Source organism: Xenopus laevis, chromosome 5L (assembly GCF_017654675.1).
Source record: "Xenopus laevis strain J_2021 chromosome 5L, Xenopus_laevis_v10.1, whole genome shotgun sequence".
NCBI lineage: Eukaryota > Metazoa > Chordata > Amphibia > Anura > Pipidae > Xenopus > Xenopus laevis.
In genome coordinates, this window is record NC_054379.1 from 123,193,531 (window position 1) to 123,216,837 (window position 23,307).

Here is a 23,307-nt window from a genome sequence, read left to right on the forward strand (position 1 = left end):
TATATATATATATATATATATATATATATATATATATCTATCTATCTATATCTATATCTATATCTATATATATATAAATAATAGTATGTAATAATAATATTTCATGTATTATTTTTATTATTATGCTTTATTTATATAGTCCTGACTTAATCTGCAGTCTGTCACAGAAATTATACATTATTCACATCAGTCTCTGCCCCTTCATATTCACACACACTCGTAGAGGTCAATTATAAACACTGTGCAAATTTGCACCTGGGCAGTAACCCATTGCAACCAACATATGATAAGCTTTTTATTGCAGGTCGAACAGTGAAAACAAACATCTGACTGGTTTCCATATGTTACTACCCAGGTGCAGATTTGCCCAGGTCTTATAATATACCCCTATGATAGAGTCCTGCAGCGGGTCGGGTACCCGCGGGTAACCCGCAAAAACCTGCGGGTTGTGTGTAGAAGTTCCAGGTGTGGGTATAGAGGCAGGTCGGTGGTCCTGCGGGTTTGCGGGTTGCTGGTCTTCTCAATATCGATATATACTCCTTTTTTTGGTCATGTCTACTTCTGATGACAGCACTTCCGGGTTAACTCCTTTTTTTCTGATCATGTCTACTTCCGATGATGTCACTTCCGGTTTACAATGACAGCACTTCCTGATTCTTAATGGTCAGCGGGTCACGGGTCCGGGTTGTGGATAAGGTACTTGCGGGTCGGGTCCAATCGGGTAAGAATGCTGGTTTCAGGTTTCGGGTACGGGTTGAGTTCGGGTCCCAAAAAATGCAGGACTCTACCCTATGATCAATTTTATCAGGAGTCTGTTAACTTGTCTATGTTTTTGAAGTGTGGGAGAAAACCAGTGTATCCAGCAGACAAACAGATACAGGGGGAACATACAAACTCCTTGCAGATAGTTCCCTAGCTGTGCTTGAACCTAGGATCCTGGCTCTGCAATGCAGCTATGGAAGTTCACGAAGCCTATCCACCAAAATAATTAAATTTAAAAAAAAAAAATCAGTGTAAAAATAAAACTGGATGAAATGTTTTTTTAATTTAGTTAATTACGCAAAAATGTAATCTATAAAGGCTGGATTGACTGATACACTCTAATAATATAACAGAACTAATATAACAGAACTAACTATATTAGAAACATTTTTTATTTTGCACAGCCTATCTATTTAGCCAGTTTTTATTTTTATACTGAACAATTCCTTTAAGACCTCATCTTGTTTCAGGCATGCAAATATGTAAAAAGCATGTTAAATAAGTAGCTTGTGTCCACATATAAGTGGACCTTTAAGCTATTATACATAACCAAGAAAGTGGAAGGGACCTACTGTATATGAGCAGTGAGATATTTTGCAACTTGCTGAACCGATTGCTGTAAATAGCAATAAAATATAATTAACACATGAAATGTTGCGAGTAATGCTTAAGTCAATTTGATTATCTGTTTAGCCACTCAGAGTGAACAGGCTGCTCCACTCCAGCCCCATGATAGCGCAGTACTATGTACATGGCTTGCTGATTACTGTATCTCTGCCGTTCAGTATCTGCAGGGCATTTCAATGTCCCTCTGTCTACTTAAAACTGCTAAAGAGATTACAGCTCACACTAACTGGATTTTCACAGTTCCGTATCGTTCACTTTGGATTCCACACGCACAGATTAGAAGGGTCCTGACACACAACAGTAGCCTAATAGATGCAAGATGCCCTCCTCAGAAAATGCACAGTCCTTTTGCCAAAACTTTACATGCACAATACATGGTGCAACATCACACAAATGTTTAACGGACAACCTGAGGTTTCCCACATTTGGGAATGGGTATTACATGCAGTTGTATGGTAGCTTGACAGAGATGCTTCCAACCTCAAGTTGGTGTTTAACTACATCCCAACATCCCCTACAAAAACACACAATTATCATTAAAGCATGTAAGGGGCCTGTTATCCAGAATGCTTGGGACCTAGGGTTTTCCAGATAAAGGGTCCTTCCGTAATTTGGATCTCTACAAGCCTACTAAAAATGATTTAAACATTAAATAAACCCATTAGGATTAATTTGCCTACTATGAGGATTATAATATATTATTAGGGATCAAGTACAATGTACTGTTTTATTTGCTGAGAACTTCCCACACCAGTCAGTTGAACTGAAGAAGCTGCTCGGATGAGTTATTAAACGTCTTCAATGATTACTCAGCAAGTCCAGTTGTTTTAGAATTACTTATATTAGATATAACATGACCTGGATGAATGAAAATCTTCATAGTCATACAGTTTTATTAATACAGAGAAAAAAAATATATTTAAAATTGTGAATTATTTGATTATGTTGAGTACTACTATTGTACTACTAACATGTATTCTGCAGCACTTTACAATAGGTGGCTGTGTACACTAAACAGACAGATTACATAAGAAAATAAGAATGATATACAAGAGATAAAGAAGGCCCTGATCAAAAGAGCTTACAAACTAAAGGAGGGGGTAAGAGACACAAAAGGCCACCAGAGAATGGCAGTTTGGGTTTTGCTTATTTACACATTTGCAAAACAGTTGTTCACCAGATATTAAGGCTTTTTCAATTGCTTTCCATGTTTTATCTTTTACCGTTTTTCCAAAATAAAAGTTTAAATCCTGTCTCTGGTGTTTGAGTCTGGCAGCTCAGTGACCCTGGTGCAGATTCCTGTTATAATTTGTTACATTTATTAGCAATTATTGAATCTATTCTATTCTAATGAAACTCAATCTGTGAACATACCCCTCCCAGAGCGGTATAAGAAGGTGAAAACTTTAAACTTCAATATTAGAAAAATGGTAACAAAAAATGTAATGAAAAAAGTCTTGGAAAGTGAACGACCCATTAAGAGCAACTGGACATGAAATTATGCAACATCAGACATTAAATTATGCACAACTAGGAATTAAACACGTTTATGCTACTGGATAAAATAATGAGGCATACAAGTATCTGTCAAATAGAATGTATGAAAACCTCTGATCTATCACTGGAGAAAAATACAGTCTATAAATATAAGGTCAAGAAAATGTGTGGAGATATGGACCAGGATATAGGGAAGGAGGCACTAGTCATCAGTCCCTTGTCTCTTCAACAGCCAAGAATGGCAAAACAATTATTAAACTGAAAGCCCCACAAGGTACAAAATGTCTGAAAGGCAAAAAGCTCTGTAACAAGCAAGCAAATCTTCTACATTTTAAATGATCTTTTTTTTGCTATTAAGTTTATAAATTATTAGTATTGCTGTTGGTTTTGAAGTCATAGCTTAAGGCCATATAAAAATGGACCTATACTAAAGGCCTTTGAAAAGAAGAAGAAAAGAGCATTGCCGCCTGCTAGTCGCAGTACCATTATACATGGATACATGGCATTTCTCCTAGACCCCCTGACTAACATGTAGCACTTCAAATTTTATCCAAGACATTTATGGGCAGGCACAGCTTCTGCACGAATCGTCTCTGACTTAACAAGAGCAATAGACAGCAACACATAGTCAAAGATATCAAAGTCCTCTTAAGATTTAGCCTCTATAGATACCTCATATATTTTAAATTATGAAACAAAAACATTTCGAATGTCAGGCTCACCAGTTGCAATAGAGGCTTTGTAAATTAAACAACTCAATGCAATTCAACTAAACTCCGTGCCTGAATGGAAATGAGCCTACAACTGGGCGGATGTTTTATATATGACTAACTGCCCAAACACTGTTTGATTAGGATTTAAAACCCCAAGCTATACTACAATAAATGCCTGCAAAGTATAAATATACTAATGAAATCATTACTGTAAATTATTAGGATAATCGGTAATAACATCAGTGAGGAGTTGGGAGATATTACAAATACAGGTTACAAATGTATACATTTTGATTGCCATAAAAGAGATCGTGTTTGGAAGAAATATTATTGCAATTTATAAAGGCACTACGCTCAATTTATCTGAAAATCTGTCTTATACTAATGAAATATTAAAAGACAAATGCATGCTATTTCTGTTACAGGGCTTCATTTAATATGCTTAAGGTGGCCATAAAAGCTGCCGAAGACAAAATTTGGTAGTTTATAAGCCAGTGTATTGGGCCCTTCACCTTTTCTGATTTTGGCCAGATGTCAATTGAGAAGGCTTAAAAAATCCCACCTCGGTCCTAGCTCCCATCACCTGCATTTCTGGCCTTGTGATCCTATGGTCGGACCCACGATCAGATCAGCCCGATATTGCCCATGGTGGGCATATTGGGGCCTAATACGATGGTTTGGCATCCTCCGCTCATTTGGAGAGGTTGCCAGACAAGCAGATCTGCCCATGTAAGGCCACCATTAGATGTCTAACTCTGCACAATTGTCATCTTGCAAAGAGAAATAGATTTTTCTAAATTATGGAGGTTATTTTAAAATTGAAGTTTCTATTAACTTGCATGGTATTTTAGGGACTTTTTTTTTTTTATCAAAGATTGAAAGTTCACCCCTTGATAAATAAGTCAGTAAAAAAAACCCATACAAAAAAAAAAAAAAGCATGGTGGAATTTCAACCTGCCAGACATTGGTGAACTGTAGTTTTGCTCTTCGATAAATATACCACCAAAGCATCTACCCAGGCACAGGTAAACCTACACAGTGAGCAAGGAAAAGTTGTGTGATTTTTAATATTCGGATTCAGTTCAGCCAGGCACTTGGATTTGCCTGAATATAAAATCCTGCTGAAAAAGCTAGAATCTGACTAGATCCCAGACTCCTGGCTGTATCCCAAACCGAATACTGGATTCACTTCATCCCTACATAATAAGGCAACTGAGGGTGGTATATGTGCAAGGAAAACGTTCATAAAAGTCGTGTGATTTTTAATATTCGGATTCAGTTCACCCAGGCACTTGGATTGCCGGAATCCAAATCCTGCTGAAAAAGCTAGAATCTGACTAAATCCCAAACAGAGTCCTTGCTGAATCCCAAATCGAATCCTGTATTCAGTTCATCCCTACACAATAAGGCAATGGAGGGTGGTATACGTGCTGAAAAAGTGACCCAATCAGATCATATTGTTCTAATTACACTAGACCAGTAAGAATCAACTGTAGACTGACTGCTATAGGTTACTTGCTCATGTTTCTGAATAACCATAGTATTTAACATCCATCAAGTATTTTTCCATCAAGTATTTTTTCAATAGATAATATAATTTACAGTATGTTATATTCAATTACTTTTTTTTTATATAAAGTGAATATATACTTTTAAAGAAATCTCCCGTTATATTTGACCAATAAATGCCTTCTGTAAAACTTGTGTTGCTAATTACCAGAATGACAAATTATACTCGTCTAGGAGCACTTACTACATATTGTATTATTAATGGGTATTTATAAAGCACCAACATAATCCACAACCAATAACAGTAAAAATCATCTTGTTAAGAATTTATTTACATAGGGTTTCATAAAGATTTTTTCCGTTTGTTGTGGTTTGCATTAAAATTTGTGTTTACCTATGCCAAACTATCTTAGGAAGAACACTTAGTTAAAAAAAAAAGGTTGGCAATCAGTGGAAGTGTTAGCAGTGATCACATTAAAGGCAATTCATTTAAGTGACCTGAAGCTCCAGTTACACTCTGGTGAGACCGGAGAGGAACAAAAAACAAATGGAAGAACAAAAACAGAAGGGAAGAGAATGACTTGCACTGTTTCTCAAACATTTATAGGAGAAGTAAAGTTGAAATAATCAGGCAAGTTCCGTAACAAGATCATGCCACTATTGTCACCACACACTCGCCAAGAGTCTCGTTATGAGACAACATACTTGAGTATTCTCTTCCTCCCTGACTCCTCTGGTCCCATCTGCCATTAACTTTTCCAAAAAGAATGCAATGGTGCAGTGGCAGCATGAGGGGGGAAGGGGGTGGATTACCATGCTTTTGTGTCAAAGACTCAATACCCTAATCTGTGTATAGCTCTTTATGTAATAAAGAAGAATGTATCTTCCATTGTTTCCTTGTTTAACTTGGTATGGATTCATAATACAGGTATAGGATCCATTATCCGGTTATCCAGAAAGCTCTGAATTACAGATCTCCCATATACTCCATTTTAATCAAATATTTCCAGATTTTAAAAATGAATTAATTTTTCTCTGTAATAATAGAACAGTGCCTTGAAGTTGATCCCAACTAAGATATAAACAATCCATTTGATTAGGGAAAAAGCCTACTGGGTTTAATCAATTTTTAAATTATATTTTAGTAGACTTAAGGTATGGAGATCCAAATTATGGAAAGGTCCCTTATCCAGAAAACACTAGGTCCTGAGCATTCTGAATAACATGTCCCTTACCTGTAATACTCGCTCTTCTCCGATCTGGGCAGAACAACTAACTTTCCTTAAATGACTGCTTTATGGCAGGGGCACACGGGCAGATTCGGGGAGATTTAGTCACCTGGCGACCAATAGCCTCTTCTTCGGGGCGACAATCTCCCCGAACTGCCTTCCACCTGCTAACATGAAAAATTGCCTGTGCCAATGCACTTTCGGCGCTTCGATTTCCGAAGTTTTTTCGTAAGGCAACTTCGGAAATCAAAGCGCCGCGAATTCCATTGCGCTGGCATTTTCTCATTATACCAGGCGGAAGGCAGGGGAAAGGCAGTTCGGGGAAATAGTTGCCCCGCAGAAGAGGCGATTAGTCGCCAGACTAAATCTCCCCGAATCTGCCCGTGTGCCCCTGCTCTTACCCCGAATGTGGATGGTGCTATTATGCAACACTTCTGTGTGAAACAGATCTCAGAGTTCTACATCTAATGTGCATTCTAAAGAGCTGAGGATGACTGATACACAAGATATACTGCCTTTGATTGAATGACATCAGATCATCTATCAAGCAGCAGTTAACAGATTAGGCAGCTTCAAGCTCTATTTTACTATTTAAACAGATGAGACAGCATAAGAGACAAATGCAGAGTGGTGAGTTTATTTTCTCAGCATGAGCCCCCCAATCAGATGAAAAATATGTGTATATCCTATCTATATACAATATATTGTGGTGTCTGTGCTCCTGGTACAAGCAGTGTGGGTACCAAATATACTTCCTTCTCCCAATCAAACATTTACCCTTCGCCTCTGGTGAAAGGCAACAAGATCTCTTTACAACGTCTCGTCTTTTTCAATAAATTTTGCATGAAAACATGTTACCCAAGCACAAAGTTGCCTGCTGTCGCATTGGAAGTATGATAAATGTTTAATGAAAACAACACCGCGCAGCTTGGTGTCAGACAACAGCTATCACACAGACCTGCTTTGATCTAAGCAGACACTTAAAAGGAGTTCTGAGAATGCTTTGCACCACAGAACTCCATAACCTATATGCAAATAGCGGAGAATTAGCATAAATGACTTCCTGCTGCATAAAGAGGATGCAAGGGGAAAAAAATATGACAAGCTCCAAATAAAAAGCAAGCGTCTGCTGTCAACCGCGAAAAAGTCCACAATCCTTAGTTTGTTTGTGAAAATATGTTGCCACAAAGGAGTTGCAGCAGCATTTCCTGTATGTGGATTCCCAGCTGCTACAGACATTATTTTATAACATGAACATCCACAAAAGTAAGTGCCTGAGACAGGAAGCTTCCCTTCATTGTCACGGTTACTGCACATTGTTGAAGAGGTTCTCACCCCACATAAATATACCACATTGATACTCAAGCTACAGTCAGGTGTACGACACATTTCCTGCAAGCAATGCTAAAGTAGTGATTCATGTAAACAGTTAGGAAATGCACAAAGAGGAGACTGAAAGAAATGGGAATTAACATAAGTGATGAGTGATGTAAGCCCTCAGGGCATCAAACCATGTCACATCTAGACCTGAGTTGTCCTGAGATACAATAATCATCACCAGCCTTCTGATAGTTTGACAACTTTAAATTGTCAACGCCAAAACACACCGGATTGCAATCAGTGGCTCATTAATTTTAACTTAAGCCTGGTGTAAATTATGTTCTATAAAATAAGTAATCACGTGTGGCCCAATTCCCAGTCTCTGATCAAGAGCAACAAGCATTACTTCTTGTCTGATGTGATAATTATTAGGGATGCACCGAATCCAGGATTCAGTTCAGGATTGAGCTTTTTCCAGCAGGATTCGTATTCAGCCGGACCCTTGTGCCTGGCAGAACAAAATCCAAATCCTAATTTGCATTATGTTATTTAGGGGTGGGGAGGGAAATCACGTCACTTTTCGTCACAAAACAAGGAAGTTAAAAAATTTTTTTTTTTGATGCCTTTCCTGTCCCTAATTTGCATATGCAAATTAGGATTTGGCCGAATCTTTTACAAAGGATTCATGGGATTAGTCTGAATCTGGATTTGGTTCATCCCTAATAATTGTAATATGACAAAAAAGGGGTTTTCATGAGTAGAGTATTTACTCACCACATATAGGAAGTGGCCCAGGTGCACCGCCCTGAGCCCTCAGCTTGGGGAGCGGACAACCGTAAATAAATCTGGTGGCAGGCTCCACCTCATATGATTAAGTGTTTGTAACATGAAACGCGTAAGGCGGAGAACACAATAAATCTTTTCTACTTGATTTCTACAACTTGTTGGAAGATTGCCTTTATTCGAGTGCCTGCCAACAGATTTATTTACGGTCATACCCAATAATTATCCATTCTAGTATGATATATAGATCAGGTGCATTGTCCATACCCCTGATCATCATAAAAAGTGTCATATGTATATAGAGAGACTCATATAATATAAGCTCTACCTATAGGTGGGATATGTCTTACTCATTGAAATGGGTCTTATTGAAATTATAAAAACAAATTGAGTATGCAGCAAGTCCATCACTATTACAAATGTTACAGATTAAACACTCACATGAATTTCTTATCGGACTTATTTCACATTAACCACTAGCTTTATCAGTGTTTTCTTCAGAATATCCATAATTTATATTTTTACAAGGAAATAAAATTATTAATTATACAGCCTTGGATTGGCGTTTATATCTGGCTTATTGACTGCTGCAACTATTTGTCTAAAATCAATCTGAAAAAATAACAACTATTCATCTTTTAAAAGGTCCTTAAATATGAAAATGATCTACAGGTATGGGATCCATTATCTGGAAACCTGTTATCCAGAAAGCTCTGAATTATAGGAAAGCCTCTACCATAGACTCCATTTTATCCAAATAATATGAATTTTTAAAACTGATTTATTTTTTCTCTGTAATAATAAAACAGTACCTTGTACTGGATCTCAACTAAGATATAATTAATCCTTATTGGAAGCAACACCAGCCTATTAGGTTTAGTATTTAAATTATTTTCTAGTAGATTTAAGGTATGAAGATACGAATTACAGAAAGATCCATTATCCGGAAAACGCCAGGTCCCAAGCATTCTGCATAAAAGATCCCATACCTGTACTACATAGGTGATTTTCCTGGGGCACTGAAAAAGCTAACTAGTGTAGACAGTCAGTGAAAAGAGTGTGAAAAAGTGAGAAATGTGAATGAACAAAAAAAATGGCAGCAGGACTTGTACAATATATACATTTCAAGTTGACATATGATGCTGTAAACTACAAGTTCTACTAGTGCTTCCACTCTTCTTATCAGTAGCAAGTGGTAGATCCTAATCACCCTAACCCAAAGTAATGTATATTCACTTATTTCTGATCCAGAAATCTGATTCTGATCCAATAATCATACCCTTTATCTTTCTTAATATGAACAGATTACCACCTGAAAGGCTGCCACAATCAAACATTTAAAGGGCCCTAGTACAAGGCTAAAATAGAGTCCGATGACCGCTGCCCTAAGTGCCAAATGCCTGGGGCAGATTTCTTCCACCTAATATGGACCTACAATTAAAACATTTTGGGCAGGTTACCGTTTCCCCTAAGACATGTCTGCTGGGCATTATAACACATCTGTCTTCTTAATGCCTATGATTAAGTACCAGAGGGTGTGAAACACGTAAGGCGATATACCATGTGGTCTGTATGCCTATCTTTTTAACATGATTTTTGAATAAAGACATTTTTAATATAATATAGAGTGATGGGATAATTATTTGGCTTTGAAAATATGTACCCTTTGAACTGGGGGCTTTATCCCATAAACTATGGGCCCTTTTTGACAGGCCCTTTAGACTAGCATCCCACTAAACATTTTTTTCTGTGGATTATAACACATTTTACTAAATCTCTTTATGTACTTAAATTGATGAGGGAGTCATTGTTTCTAGCACATAAATGTATTGCTCTGAAATGGCTTACGGGGGATCGCCCCATTACTGGTTTGAAATGTGAATTGCTATAGCAACCTTGGCTAGACTCACTGGACTTTGAGGACTGTTCCCCCTATCCAATCTATGACATGTGTTTTTATTGATGTGTCTTGCTGCTGTAATCATGGAATGAACCGCAAATGTACAAAGACTGTAATTAACAGACAAAGGAGCTGTATTAAGAGTACCCACCAATTTTCCTTTTTTTGTGTTTATTTGTTATGATAAGGGATGCACTGAATCCACTATTTTGGATTAAGCCGAACACCTGAATCCTTTGCAAAAGATTCGGCCATATAACGAACCGTATCTGAACCCTAATTTGCATATGCAAATTAGGGGTGGGAAGGGGAAAACATTTTTTACTTCTTTGTTTTCTGACAAAAAGTCACGCGATTTCCCTCCCTGCCCCTAATTTGCATATGCAAATTCGAATTTGATTCGGTTCGGCTGGGCAGAAGGATTCGGCCGAATCCGAACCCTGCTGAAAAAGTCAGAATCCTGGCCGAATCCCGAACCGAATCCTGTATTCGGTGCATCCCTAGTTATGATTCTCTTTTTCTTTTGTTTTGTGTTATGTTAAAAGCAATAAAACTGATTTAAAAAATGCCTTGGTTTCTCACAATCCTTCAGCATGGAAAGAGACCTATTTTGGAACAGGGTATTTGCAAAGAATTTCTCTAATACATGAATTTCAAAATTTTGGCTTTTGGGCCAACACAAGAGATAAAAACATTCTTCACCAACTGGACCAGGAGCAAAGGAAGAAAGCATCTAATGAAGGAGTAACTACTTTATAATATAACTGGATATAGCAGCGGGACATACATTAGCCTATAAAATAAATAAAAAGCTGTTTCCATGAGACAAAAAAGAACAGATACAGAACTATAACAAGAAACTTTTTGCTTGGTGACTGGTCTGGACATTGTTGTAATTTTGTTCTGGTCATTTTTTGTAATTTTAGATAGTATACAAAGAATGGTATACAAAACAGAATATTATAAAAAATAGACACTGTCAGGGAAGTGCCAGGTTATTTCTTATTTTAAAAGTCATAATAGGAAAGAAATTAACACTTGCACAGAGAAGTTAAAATTATAGACACACCTGAATAAATTTGATTATAACAGAAAAGGCATTAATGTCAGTAATAAGAATATTAATTCCCTCAAATATGGAATCAAGTGCTTCTAAATAATTAAATGCCTACGCCAAATCTCAGTGCAGCTCTACATAACTTACTTTGCAAGGGCAGCCTAGAATTTATAGTGTGCACCGCTGTAGACAGATACTGATAATGCAATAAAAATCTATCACTAACAAAATTCTTCTGGTTTAAAATAACTCTCGGAGGTGCACACAGAACTCCAATGAATTTATATTAAATTTATATTAAATGTCTCCCCCTTTAATATCTAAAGCTATCAAGAGTAAGAGTTTTGTGGCGATAGTTCTTCCTAAAACGGAGGAGGTCTCACATCTGTTTGACGAAATTACTTTATTTCATACCCATGTTCAGAGATGGCCTTCACCAATCATATAAAATGGCAAAGATCTCAGTGTTAAAAATGAGTAACATCAATATTACTATGATACCACTTACCCACTGTGGCTTAAATCAAATCTCCTTCACTCAGAATGACTGGAACATCACACTGTTTTTACACAGGGACAGTTTTGATAAAATATTTTTAGCACCATCCGAATTTTCAGATAGTTGTTGTGTAACCAAAATATCTCTTGCTCCATCTATGACAAATACTTAAGGCTGCAAAAAGGTGCTCAGATAAGGTCGCATTTATGGTGATGCAGAATATTTTGTATATATGATGTTGCATCTATTAAGGCAACATTATTTTACCATATTTGCAGGTGGGGGCTATCTATTTCATGGGAATTTCCTTTTCCTTTTAGGAATTATAAAGAGTCACTTGTGTGTACTGCTTGAAGGTCTTCAAATTTAGGGGTTTATTTACTTATTAATGCTCCAGTTGTATTTTCCCTGAAAATTTGAGTTTCTGAGGTTATTTTTTTGGCAAAAATCTAATTTTCAGGTTAAAAACACAAAACTGGTTGCGTGGGTTTGACCCAACTTCTGCACGCTGTTCTTGGTCCATGCTGTTGGGGTGGGTTAAGGCTGAACTTTAGCCTTCACTCATCCCGTGACCTTCTACTGCCCCACTTCTTCTGAACAACTTTTCATATACTCACGTCAGTGTGCCCCACCCCTTCTCACATCACAGTGGGGTGGGTATATAAATATGGGAACTCACGGGTTCTGCTGGGCCAGGGTAGGGTCACTATTTGTTATAACACACGGAAATTTGTTTTATAATATACGTAATGAATTATTTGGTGCAACTGAATTGCGGCAATTAAAGGGTAACTATTGCGAAAATGAAAATTTTCAGCATACTTAAAAAATAAACTTTGTAAATACAATCAATTAAAAATTCTTTATAGTTTCTGAAATAATCTTCACTATCTTCACTATCCCTCTCTCAGCATCTGTTTCTCTTCATTCTTTCTTCATGTAGCAGTTGGGTGTCAGATGAATGATCCAATATATCTTATAGGGGGGGGGGCTTCCTTTCCAAGCAGATATATCAGAGCTCAATCAAATAACTGATTCCAATACAAACAAAATCTAATAAAATAACTGCCTTTTGCAAAAATCCTGCATGTAGAGAGACATGATGTCTGGTGATTTTAATAGAGTGAGCTCTAATACATCTTATAGGCAAAAGGAGCCCCCCTGTAAGATATATTGGATCTGACTGTCAATGAATATCTGACACCCAACTGCTGCATGAAGAGAGAATGAAGAGAAACAAACGTTGAGACGTTGATAGAGGAAAAGTGAAGATGAACTTGATTATTTCAGAAACAGTACAGCATATTTAATTGATTGTATTTAGAAAACTTCTTATTTCAGTATGATGACTTTTATATTACATTTTCATTTTCATGATAGTTCCCCATTAATGCAGGGCGCTGAGGGAATCATAAAACTACCACCTGGTGTGGAAATTCCCCTACATCAACAGTTGCAGCAGCATTCAATTAAGAACAGAAGGCAGGAAGAATTGAACTCAACTATACAAGAGTACAAGAAGCGCATATTGACTCAACTTTCATTAACCAATGACCAGTGGTGTTAGGCCGACTGATTCGAAGGAAATGCAGGGACCACAACTGCAGTTGCGAATGTAAATAAGCCCTATGCTATCCTTAATTTTTTTCCAGTAAGGGTATTTTATTCACTATATAATTTACAGTTTGTAGCATGTACAATGTTTGACTTACTTGAAGAATACATAGGAATTAACAACTATTGTGTAATATAAATTGTTATAAATATGGAAGACTACATTTGTTGTTGCATCTAAGCAGATTGCAAGCTGTACCTACCTAGTTTTGGAAGTAGACGCCTTTTCTTTTCCTCGCTCCTTCTCCCTTATTTTTGACTTCTGCTTGCCTTTCCCTCGTTCTCTGTCATATGATCTACTGCGAGATCTCCTTCTGCTAGATCGATCACTGCTTTTGCTACGAGAGCGTTGGCGGTGCCTTGATCTTGACCTGTTATATATTTTAAAATAGGAAAGTTAATCAGCAGTTTCATTTAAACATTAAGCTTCTGTGGCCTCATGGGCAAATAACTGCTATGTAATTGTTCAGATCACAACACAACAATAGACATGGAAACTTTTTTTTTTTTTTAAACAGATTTTTATTGAGCATAGATTATATGTAACAACAAACAACATTGATGTATCAATTTTAAACAAAGGGGTGAAGGGAGGGAAGGGAAAGAAAAGAAGAAAGAAAAAGAAAGAAGAAAATTAAAAGTGGGATTCGTCAAAGTAACAATGATAGAAAAACACAAGTTTTGTAGCTATTAATTCAGTTATTCATCATGTGGGTCTGTGGTTGGCTAGGATATGTCCTTAGTTTCTTCATGAGAAAGACAATTAGGGGGTTATACCCCTCATCACCTGGAAGTAAGCCCCAAGGTTAAAGTTCGCTTTCCATCTAGGTTCAGGTGTGTAGTGCTAAGAATAGTTGCGGATCATTTTCATGGGCCAACCAGTAGTGATGTGCGGGCCAACCTCACACTGCTCCTCGCCGGCACCCAACTTCCGGTTTTATAGTCTCTCGTCGGGTCGGCGCGGGTCTATAAAAGGAACCCTGGAAGCGAGAGGACGGGCACGGGCTGCAGCAGTGCGGGTTAGGGTCGGGTGTGGGTCAGGAAAACCCTAACCCGCACATCACTACCAACCAGGGTAGCCAGACTTTGTCAAAGGCTTCCATGTCTTCTTTAAGGAGATGTGTAAGTTTCTCATTGGCTGCAATGAATAGTATTTTAGATTTCAAAGAGTGAAGATTTTTTTCAGTGGCTAGCAATAATAAGTCTGGCTGCCATTAGTATGTGTTGGCAATAATAAGTCTTGCTGCATTAGTATATTTGTATAGTTTCCTCCCTAGTAGCAATGTAAATGGATCTTTAGGGAAATTGGTATGTAGAACCCTAGATAGATTAACTACTGAGTCCCAAAATGTTGAAACAATTTTGCAAGACCACCAGATGCGTTTCATTGTTCCTATTTCTTGACATCCCCTGAAGCAAGTTTGATCGAAGGAAGGATATATTTTATGCAGAAGGCTGGTACTAGGTAACGTCTATGTAGTAAATTTTATAGACATTTCTCGGATTGAGACACAGGTGCTGCCTTTATTAGCCGTCAGGCTGCATATCGCCCATTGTTTTGTTGTAAGTCTGCTTCCCATTTTTGCATATAGGAGAACTATTTTGTTTTCGCAATGCTTTGTGTTTTGGTTGCCATAGTGTAAGTCTTGGGTTGCCCTGTATATTTCTTCTTGAGGTAGGGAAACATATGTTTTTAAACAAGATTTGAATGAGAAGCACTTGAACAGTTGCCTCATGTGCCACTACTGTTATTGGGATTATTCAAACTAGAAAAGGCATTTAAAGTAGAAGGAAAGGTTTAGCTTTCCTTGTCCTTTAAAGTGGCTATAGTTACATTCAATAAAAACTTTCTAGTTCCAGCAGATCCTTCCAAACACAACAGCATTTGCAAAATATGTGATTATTACATTATTTTCCATAAGTAATACAGATTCCACAATTACTTTCAAGAGCGGATTGATGCAGTTTTAGCATGTGAGAAAATAAAAATTAGTTTGTGTGTATCCGCACCTCCAAAGAGGACACCAATACTGTTGAGTCGTCCAATCTATTAAGGATGTGCTGACAACTCTATAAATACTCTATAAACTCTATAATTGAAAAAATATCCCAGAAGAAAGGAACTGCCAAGAAGAGTTCCTATTGTCGCACCATCCCAAAATTTGTGAAACAAGATGGAAAAAGAGAAAACACTACTTGAGTGATCAATTCATTGTTATGTAAAATTCATTGCAACTTTCAATAAATAAAGTATAAAAAAGTGAGAGACTTTTTGTTTATATTTCTATTTCTCTTTTTTTCTTGTGCAAGAGATACTAGTTTTGGTGGTTAATTCATCAATTATATTAATTCATTAAGACAGAAAGGTATAAAGTGCTTTTTAGTGCCAAAAGTGCCAGGCCTGTAGTAGGCAGTTCACAATCTACTGGTGCAAGAATAGTATAAGGACTAGAATAAAACGTAACATTTAATAGCTCTGTTAAAAAATAGTTCATAAGGGCAAAATCAATTAAGTTTAAAACAATTAAAAAGACTTGATGTATATCAATCGGGTATAAGGTATTCGGGATACTCAGTGTGTGTAGCAATTACCCACTGGCCCCACCACAATCTTACATCAGACCCCTCAACCCTCAAGAATAAATTGTCCTTTGTGGTAAGTTGAACAGGGAAAATATATCGGTTAGGAGGTGTTGGTTCAACAGCTGCGGTTATATGGTGAAATACAAAAAATGCATTAAGTTCAATCATACAATTGTTCTACAGTTGTAGTAAAACAAGGCTTAATAAACCAGATTTGGTTCTGCAGCACCCCTGAAGCCTTTGTGAAAGAATTGGGCGAGTACTGAACCAAATCAAAATTTTCACATATAAATCAGGGGTGGGAACAAGTTATGATCAGGTGCAGGGAGTTGCAAGGTAAAATGCAGCTGTTCTGGAACAATTTATGATCAGGTGCAGGGAGTTGCAAGTGAATAAATGCAGCTGTTCTGGAACAATTTATGATCAGGCACAAGAAGTTGCAAGGGAATAAATGCAGCTGGAATTGTATAACATATAATAACAGATGCAGGGAGTTACAAAGGAATACCGAAAATATGTTAATTGCTTTTTGTATACAACATAATACTGTGTCGAAAATGACTATGGTATTTACACTAACTGCTAATACACATGCCCCCAGAAAATAATGAAAACCTTTTAGTATCAGATTATGTGTTATTTATACAGAAGTTTGCTTTTCTCCCCCCGCCCCCCCCCCCAATTATTATTGCAGGGCAAGGGAAAGGAACAAGCAGTGAAGGGGGGGGGGGAGAAAACAACAGGGCAGAGAGGGGGTTAAATGAACAGGGCAGAGAGAGAGGGGGTTAAATGAACAGGGCAGAGAGGGAGAGAAACAAACACTTCAGGGAGGGGGTTAAGTGAACAAGGCAGAGAGGGAGAGAAATGAATAGTGCAGGGAAGGGAGGGGGGGAAAGGGACAGGGCAGAGAGGAACAGAAAAGAGCAGTTCAGGGAAGGGAAAACAAAGGGTTAACAAATGTTTGCAGGGAAGGACTAAGTGTGACATCAAAAACACGCCCACTTCTCCCTCAGTGGCTGCTGCTCTGTAACTTAAGCAGAAGGAGCCGGTGGCTCTAGCGCCTGATACTGAAAAGGACAGGAAGCTGCAACGGGGGAGGGCTGAGCACAGTTTTCAAGCTAATACAGACATTTTTGATCCAAAAGTAATTACAATAAAAACTATGTCTCCTATTTTACATTATTTTACATGGTTTGATGCATTGTTTGATGCATTGTTTGATGCATTTATGCTATATGTCACCTTTAAGCAACAGATAGATTATATCAAATGAAGTGGCATATTAAAGAATCTTACGAAACTGGTCTATATATGTAAGTAAATATTGCCCTTTTACATCTCTTGCCTTGAACTACCATTTTGTGATGATCTGTGTGCTGCCTCAGAGATCACCTGACCAGAAATACTGCAGCTCTAACTGTAACAGGAAAAAGTGTGAAGCAAAAGACATAACTCTCTGTGACCTAACACGTATGGCTCGTTTGGTTTGTGTGCACTGTGACGCTTATGTTTTAAAATGGCAGTTTTCGATTTATGATTACCCAATGGCACTTACTACTAAAAAAGTATATGATTATGAAGCAGGTTTTACATATGAGCTGTTTTATGCAATATCTTTTTATAAAAACCTACACTGATTGGGGGGGTATAGTTTTCCTTTAATGGAGCCATTTTGGTTCTTAGGTAACCAAGTTATCCAATAATGGACAACACCAAAATGCCTGCCGAAAAAAAACTTGTGAGCAAGTGTCCATACCCCAAGCCTGATTATTTACATGAAGCAGGGTTTTGCATATGAGCTGTTTTATTAAAAAAAAAATAAAAAAATTATATATATATATATATATATATATATATATATATATATATATATATATATATATATATATATATATATATATATATATATATATATACACACAATATCAAAACAGGGGGGTTGTGGGAGCACTCTAAAGGCTTTAAAGTATATATATATAAGTATAATAAATGCTATTGCATATGTACCCAAAACAGGGGTTATTTTGTTACAAAGTTATGATCATAAAATTGATAAGCCACCATACCACGTCAAGGTAAACCCCGTATGGCGGTCCCTAACTTGTTTTATATTTTATGTGCATTTTAGCATTACCTGTAATCAATGTCCATTGAACGCTGTTTTTTCACTGAGGGCTAAATCCTCCCCAGCCAGCAATCAGGCTTTTAAAGGAGAGATATTCCCAAAACAAACGCCCAATTTTAAAAGCATAGGATCACCACTAGTTTAAAGGGTTTTGATATTATATATATATATATATATATATATATATATATATATTTTTTTTTTTTTTTTTTTTTCAAACAGGTGTTTTGGGAAAAGTGTATAATTTGCAAACTCCTACACCTTGGGAAGGACTTTCTAAAAGGTGGAAAACCCCTTTAAATGTGTCTTTATTTTGGTGAAAATATGAGTCTTAGAACTCTAAAACTAAAGATTATTAAAGGATCCCCATTAATTCATATTAAATTATTTAAACATAAAACAGCCCATGTTAATATTTTATCCTTTTACCTGGAAAAAGTTTAACAGCAAAGTGCTACAAGATGCTCTGCAAAATATAGTTCATTCAGAATTGACATTATAAACAGGCCCATGTCCAACTCATCCAACCTGTGTTGAAATATAGGTAAAGGTATAGGTTCCCTTATCCGGAAACCCAATATCCAGAAAGCTCCGAATAGACTCCATTTTATCCAAATAATCCAAATTTTTAAAAATGATTTCCTTTTTCTCTGTAATAATAAAACAGTAGCTTGTACTTGATCCCAACTGAGATATAGTTGATCCTTATTGGAAAACCAGCCTATTGGGTTTATTTAATGTTTAAATGAATTTCTGGTAGACTTAAGACATGAAGATCCGAATTACAGAAGGATCAGTTATCCAGAAAACCCCAGGTCCCGATCATTCTGTATAACAGGTCTCATACCTGTATAAGCATCCTGAAAGTCAAAATGTACAAAAAATTCCAATTCAACAGCAATTAAGGGGCAGATTTATAAAGGGCTGAAGTGAAAATTTTAATTTTCTAAATTTTTTTGGTCAAAACGCTCAAATCCAAACTCGATTCAAGTTTTCGAATTTCAAGATTTATCATACTCTGGCCCTTTAAAAACTCGAATTCGACTATTCGCAACCTAAAACCTGCCGAATTGCTGTTCAACGGGAGAGGTTAGCAGCCTTCCTGACATTTAAGTTTTTTTTCTAATCGAATTTCATTCAAGTTTTCGTGTGGATTCAATTTGTCCGAGTTCTGAAAATTCTATTTCAGTGATACATTTCCATTGGTTGAATTTCAAATTTAGGGGGAGGTTTTAAAAAAATCACATGAATTCGAAGCTCAACACTTGATAAATGTGCACTTGATAAGTGTTTTAAGTTACATTTGCTGGACCTCTTCTTTTATTTGTCATTTAAAGGATCACATTTTTGAAAGACATAGAGAACAAAGATTTCTGTGGTTAAGACATTTGAATTCAAGTCAGTCGATTTTGTGTTAACTCTATTAGCATAAAAACGTTAATGAACAAAGTGTAATTAATTTAAAATAGGATTAATTGAAAAGTGTGCTGCCATAAAAATGACCTACCACCATGGCAAAGGTTAAGACACTTGGTTTACTTGAAAGACCATCAAAGGCTTCTCAGATCCAGATAGGCCCATATGTTGCAAAAATTCAGTGAAAAAGCTATTACGTTCCAGTCTGCTTCTAATGTCGGACTTACAGAACACACAGATGCTTGGCTCGCTTACTTTCTGCAAGTCTCCCACCAAATAATGAAGGTTCTACAATACCTTTTCTGTGTGACAAGCCCAAAGCAGTGTTTTCATTCAACCAACACCTTGACAGGTTGTAAAATATATATATGAGTGAGAGAAAAAAAAAAAAAGAGAAAGTAGAATTGAAAAAAAGGAACATCTCTATAAAAGTTAGTTTACTTACTGCACAATACGTGTTAATTTGCTAATTTCTTAACAGCTAATCAATTAAAATGTAAAATATTGGATAAAATGAGTTGCACTAAATTTAACAGCTGCTCCATAAGCATAATTAATTTCACAAGGGCCATATGTAGGCTCTGCACAGACAGCGTTGAAACAGAAATAGCAGATTTTAAAATAAGTTGGAGAAAATCTGCATTTAATTAGCAGGTGGGCACTACAACTGCATAATGTTTTATACATTTTTATTTATGAAGTGACAGAAGATCTAAAGGCTTTTTAAAATGGCGTTTATTGTTTGAATGGGTACTGTTTTGCTGCATGCTAAAGTGATTTAAATCCTCATAGCTGCTCTTTGAAAAAAATCATAAATGATGAAGGAAAACATGTGGGAAACTGTAAAACTAGAAAGAATTTGCGACAAAAAACAGATACACATACCATAACCAAGGGGAAACTACACTTAATTAAATGTATACTACATCTGGACCATCAGCCTCATAAAATGTGAAGCTATTAATTTTCATTGTTATAAAGGAAGTGAGGTCAGTGCCATTTAGCATTTTCCCCAAATATATGAAACTTTTGAATAAAAATCATATTATAGGGCACAAACATATAAAAACTATTTATGCCATAAGAAAATGAATACATTCACAATAATCTCAAACATCCCATTAACTGGCTTAATAGTCTACTGGGCAAAATACTGGTTATATACTAAAGCTCACTGGGACTATTTAAATGACGACCAAACCGTTAGGGATTCGACTTTAAAAGGAACCCAAATAAATACACTGACTTACAACTGTAAACCTAGTACTATGGGGTAAAGAACAAGTAGCTTTTAATCTTTTCTGTCACATCATATTGTGTGTTTGTGTGGATAATATAACTTCCTGATAATAAAACAGCAGATAATAAACTCAGAGCTTTCGGACACAAGCTACGGTCTGGCTCAGAAAAGTCAATGAATGTGTGTACACAAGGCAGCTCCATACTGTTGTTAAAATTCATGCTGTTAAGAATATAAAAGAGCTATAAAACTCATTACAATGTCATTAAACATCTCATTAAACAGGAAACACAACTAACTGAACTGTTTGAAATGTGTCCTATTTTCCATCATTCTATAGGCTCTAGTGTTACAAATGGAGTTTAGAAACTATATGAATCAGGTTCATCAACAAAAGTATTGTATTCTGCTACAATCCTGATAATCCTTGTGTCTGATATAATTAAAAGGCCTTGCATTGGGCGGATTTAGCAAATTCACACCCACATTTCTACTCAATCAAACCCATGAGTCTAATTTTCAACAAATCAGACCTCCCTTCAGAAATGGCTTCACGGACTTAAGACTTGAAATGACACAAGGAAGTGGTAAAGCTACGTTTATGAAAATAGGACAGCTGACTCTCAATTAGCGCAACTGCCTCTCTTTACTAACTACCCAACACGGCAGGTACCCAGCGCACCACATTTACAGTATACTAGATACTTTAATGATTGCAAGTATTGAAACAAGATCCAAGATATTAAATATACAGTGATATATACGGTATATTAAATCAAGTCTAATGAGATGGGAGGACACAAAATGTTACAGGTATCCAATTGATGGAGAGTGACAGACTCTACTACACTGGTAAAGTTATTCTTTGCTCATACCACGGGTCTCAATATATAAAGTCATAACCATCACATTCAGTGTTCAAGGGATATTATAGAAAGCAAATACGTAGTCCCCTAGCATTCAAGCAGGGCACTTGCACTTCCACTTGTTAAAGGGATACTGTCATGGGCAAACATGTTTTTTTTCAAAACGCAACAGTTAATAGTGCTGCTCCAGCAGAATTCTACACTGAAATCCATTTTTCAAAAGAGCAAACAGATTTTTTATATTTAATTTTGAAATCTGACATGGGGCTAGACATATTGTCAATTTCCTAGCTGGCTCCAGTCATGTGACTTGTGCTCTGATAAACTTCAGTCACTCTTTACTTCTGTACTGCAAGTTGGAGTGATATCACCCCCCCCCCCAGAAGCCTAACAACAGAACAATGGGAAGGTAACCAGATAGCAGCTCCCTAACACAAGATAACAGCTGCCTGATAGATCTCAGAACAACACTTAATAGTAAAAGCCATGTCCCACTGAGACTGATTCAGTTACATTAAGTAGGAGAAATAACAGCCTGCCAGAAAGCAGTTCCATCCTAAAGTGCAGGCACAAGTCACATGACTGGGGGCAGCTGGGAAACTGACAATATGTCTAGCCCCATGTCAGATTTCAAAATTGAATATAAAAAAATCTGTTTTCTCTTTTGAGAATTGATTTTCAGTGCAGAAGTCTGCTGGAGTAGCACTATTAACTGATGTGTTTTGAAAAAAACATGTTTTCCCATGACAGTATCCCTTTAAGGAACCTCTACCATAAAGTAGGACAAGAAAGACATCGTAAGAAAATTTAATTGAGAAATGCTTGCTACTTCGAAAAAACACAACATGTTATACTTCAATGATTTGACCATTAGATTTTTACAGAGCCGATCTTTCTTAGCTGTCTTTCCACAGGTTGGGTGTCAATCACTGGTCATCATTACTATACTGTTTAATAAGATATAAACTTCCAAACCATTTCTCTGTATGCGATTACTCTTACCAACAGATTTTAAAATAATATTAGCTTATTAGCTTAACTAGTATATCACAGGCATATTAAATGGAGAAATGTCTAAATGAGGCACTGGCTGCTGCATCTGCATCCATGGTATTAACAACTATGCGTCTGTGGAGGTTTTAGCCTCCAAAGACATCATTTAAAGTCTTGTCTTTTATCGTTCATTTGGATATATGAAACTGCAATCTTCTGTTTCTATTCAGAAAGAGATTGATATTGATGTCAAAGCCGCTTCCATTTGCTTTTTCTAAATGTATCACTAATGCAAAAGGGGTTGATAACAACATATATTCTCAAATTTCACAGAGTAATAAATCATTTTGAAGGAAATCTAATTCCAATTGTTAAAATAAGATGATGCTAGATATCCGTTAAAAAAAGGCATTTTGAAATATTTAGAACTGTTCTTTAAATCCATAGTGGGACCTTTGTTGTATCATATCCCAGCTTTGTTCAGAGTCTGAACTGGGTCTGAGACAATCCCACACTCAGATCTCTTCAGACTAAAAGGTAGACACAGATTCAATTTCTAGTGTCCAATAACAGC

The 23,307-nt window shown here is 36.6% G+C and overlaps 1 protein-coding gene across 1 annotated transcript in view; it reads right to left on the bottom strand.

Annotated features, from left to right (window-relative positions):
- The window catches only part of rsrc1.L (arginine/serine-rich coiled-coil 1 L homeolog), a gene marked incomplete at its 5' end in the record, with an annotated part of 180,982 nt that overhangs the window by 136,129 nt on the left and 21,546 nt on the right, over positions 1-23,307 (bottom strand). Inside the window, 1 exon segment of the mRNA NM_001097052.1 lies at positions 13,714-13,881. Within this exon segment, the coding sequence (NP_001090521.1) occupies positions 13,714-13,881 (168 nt within the window).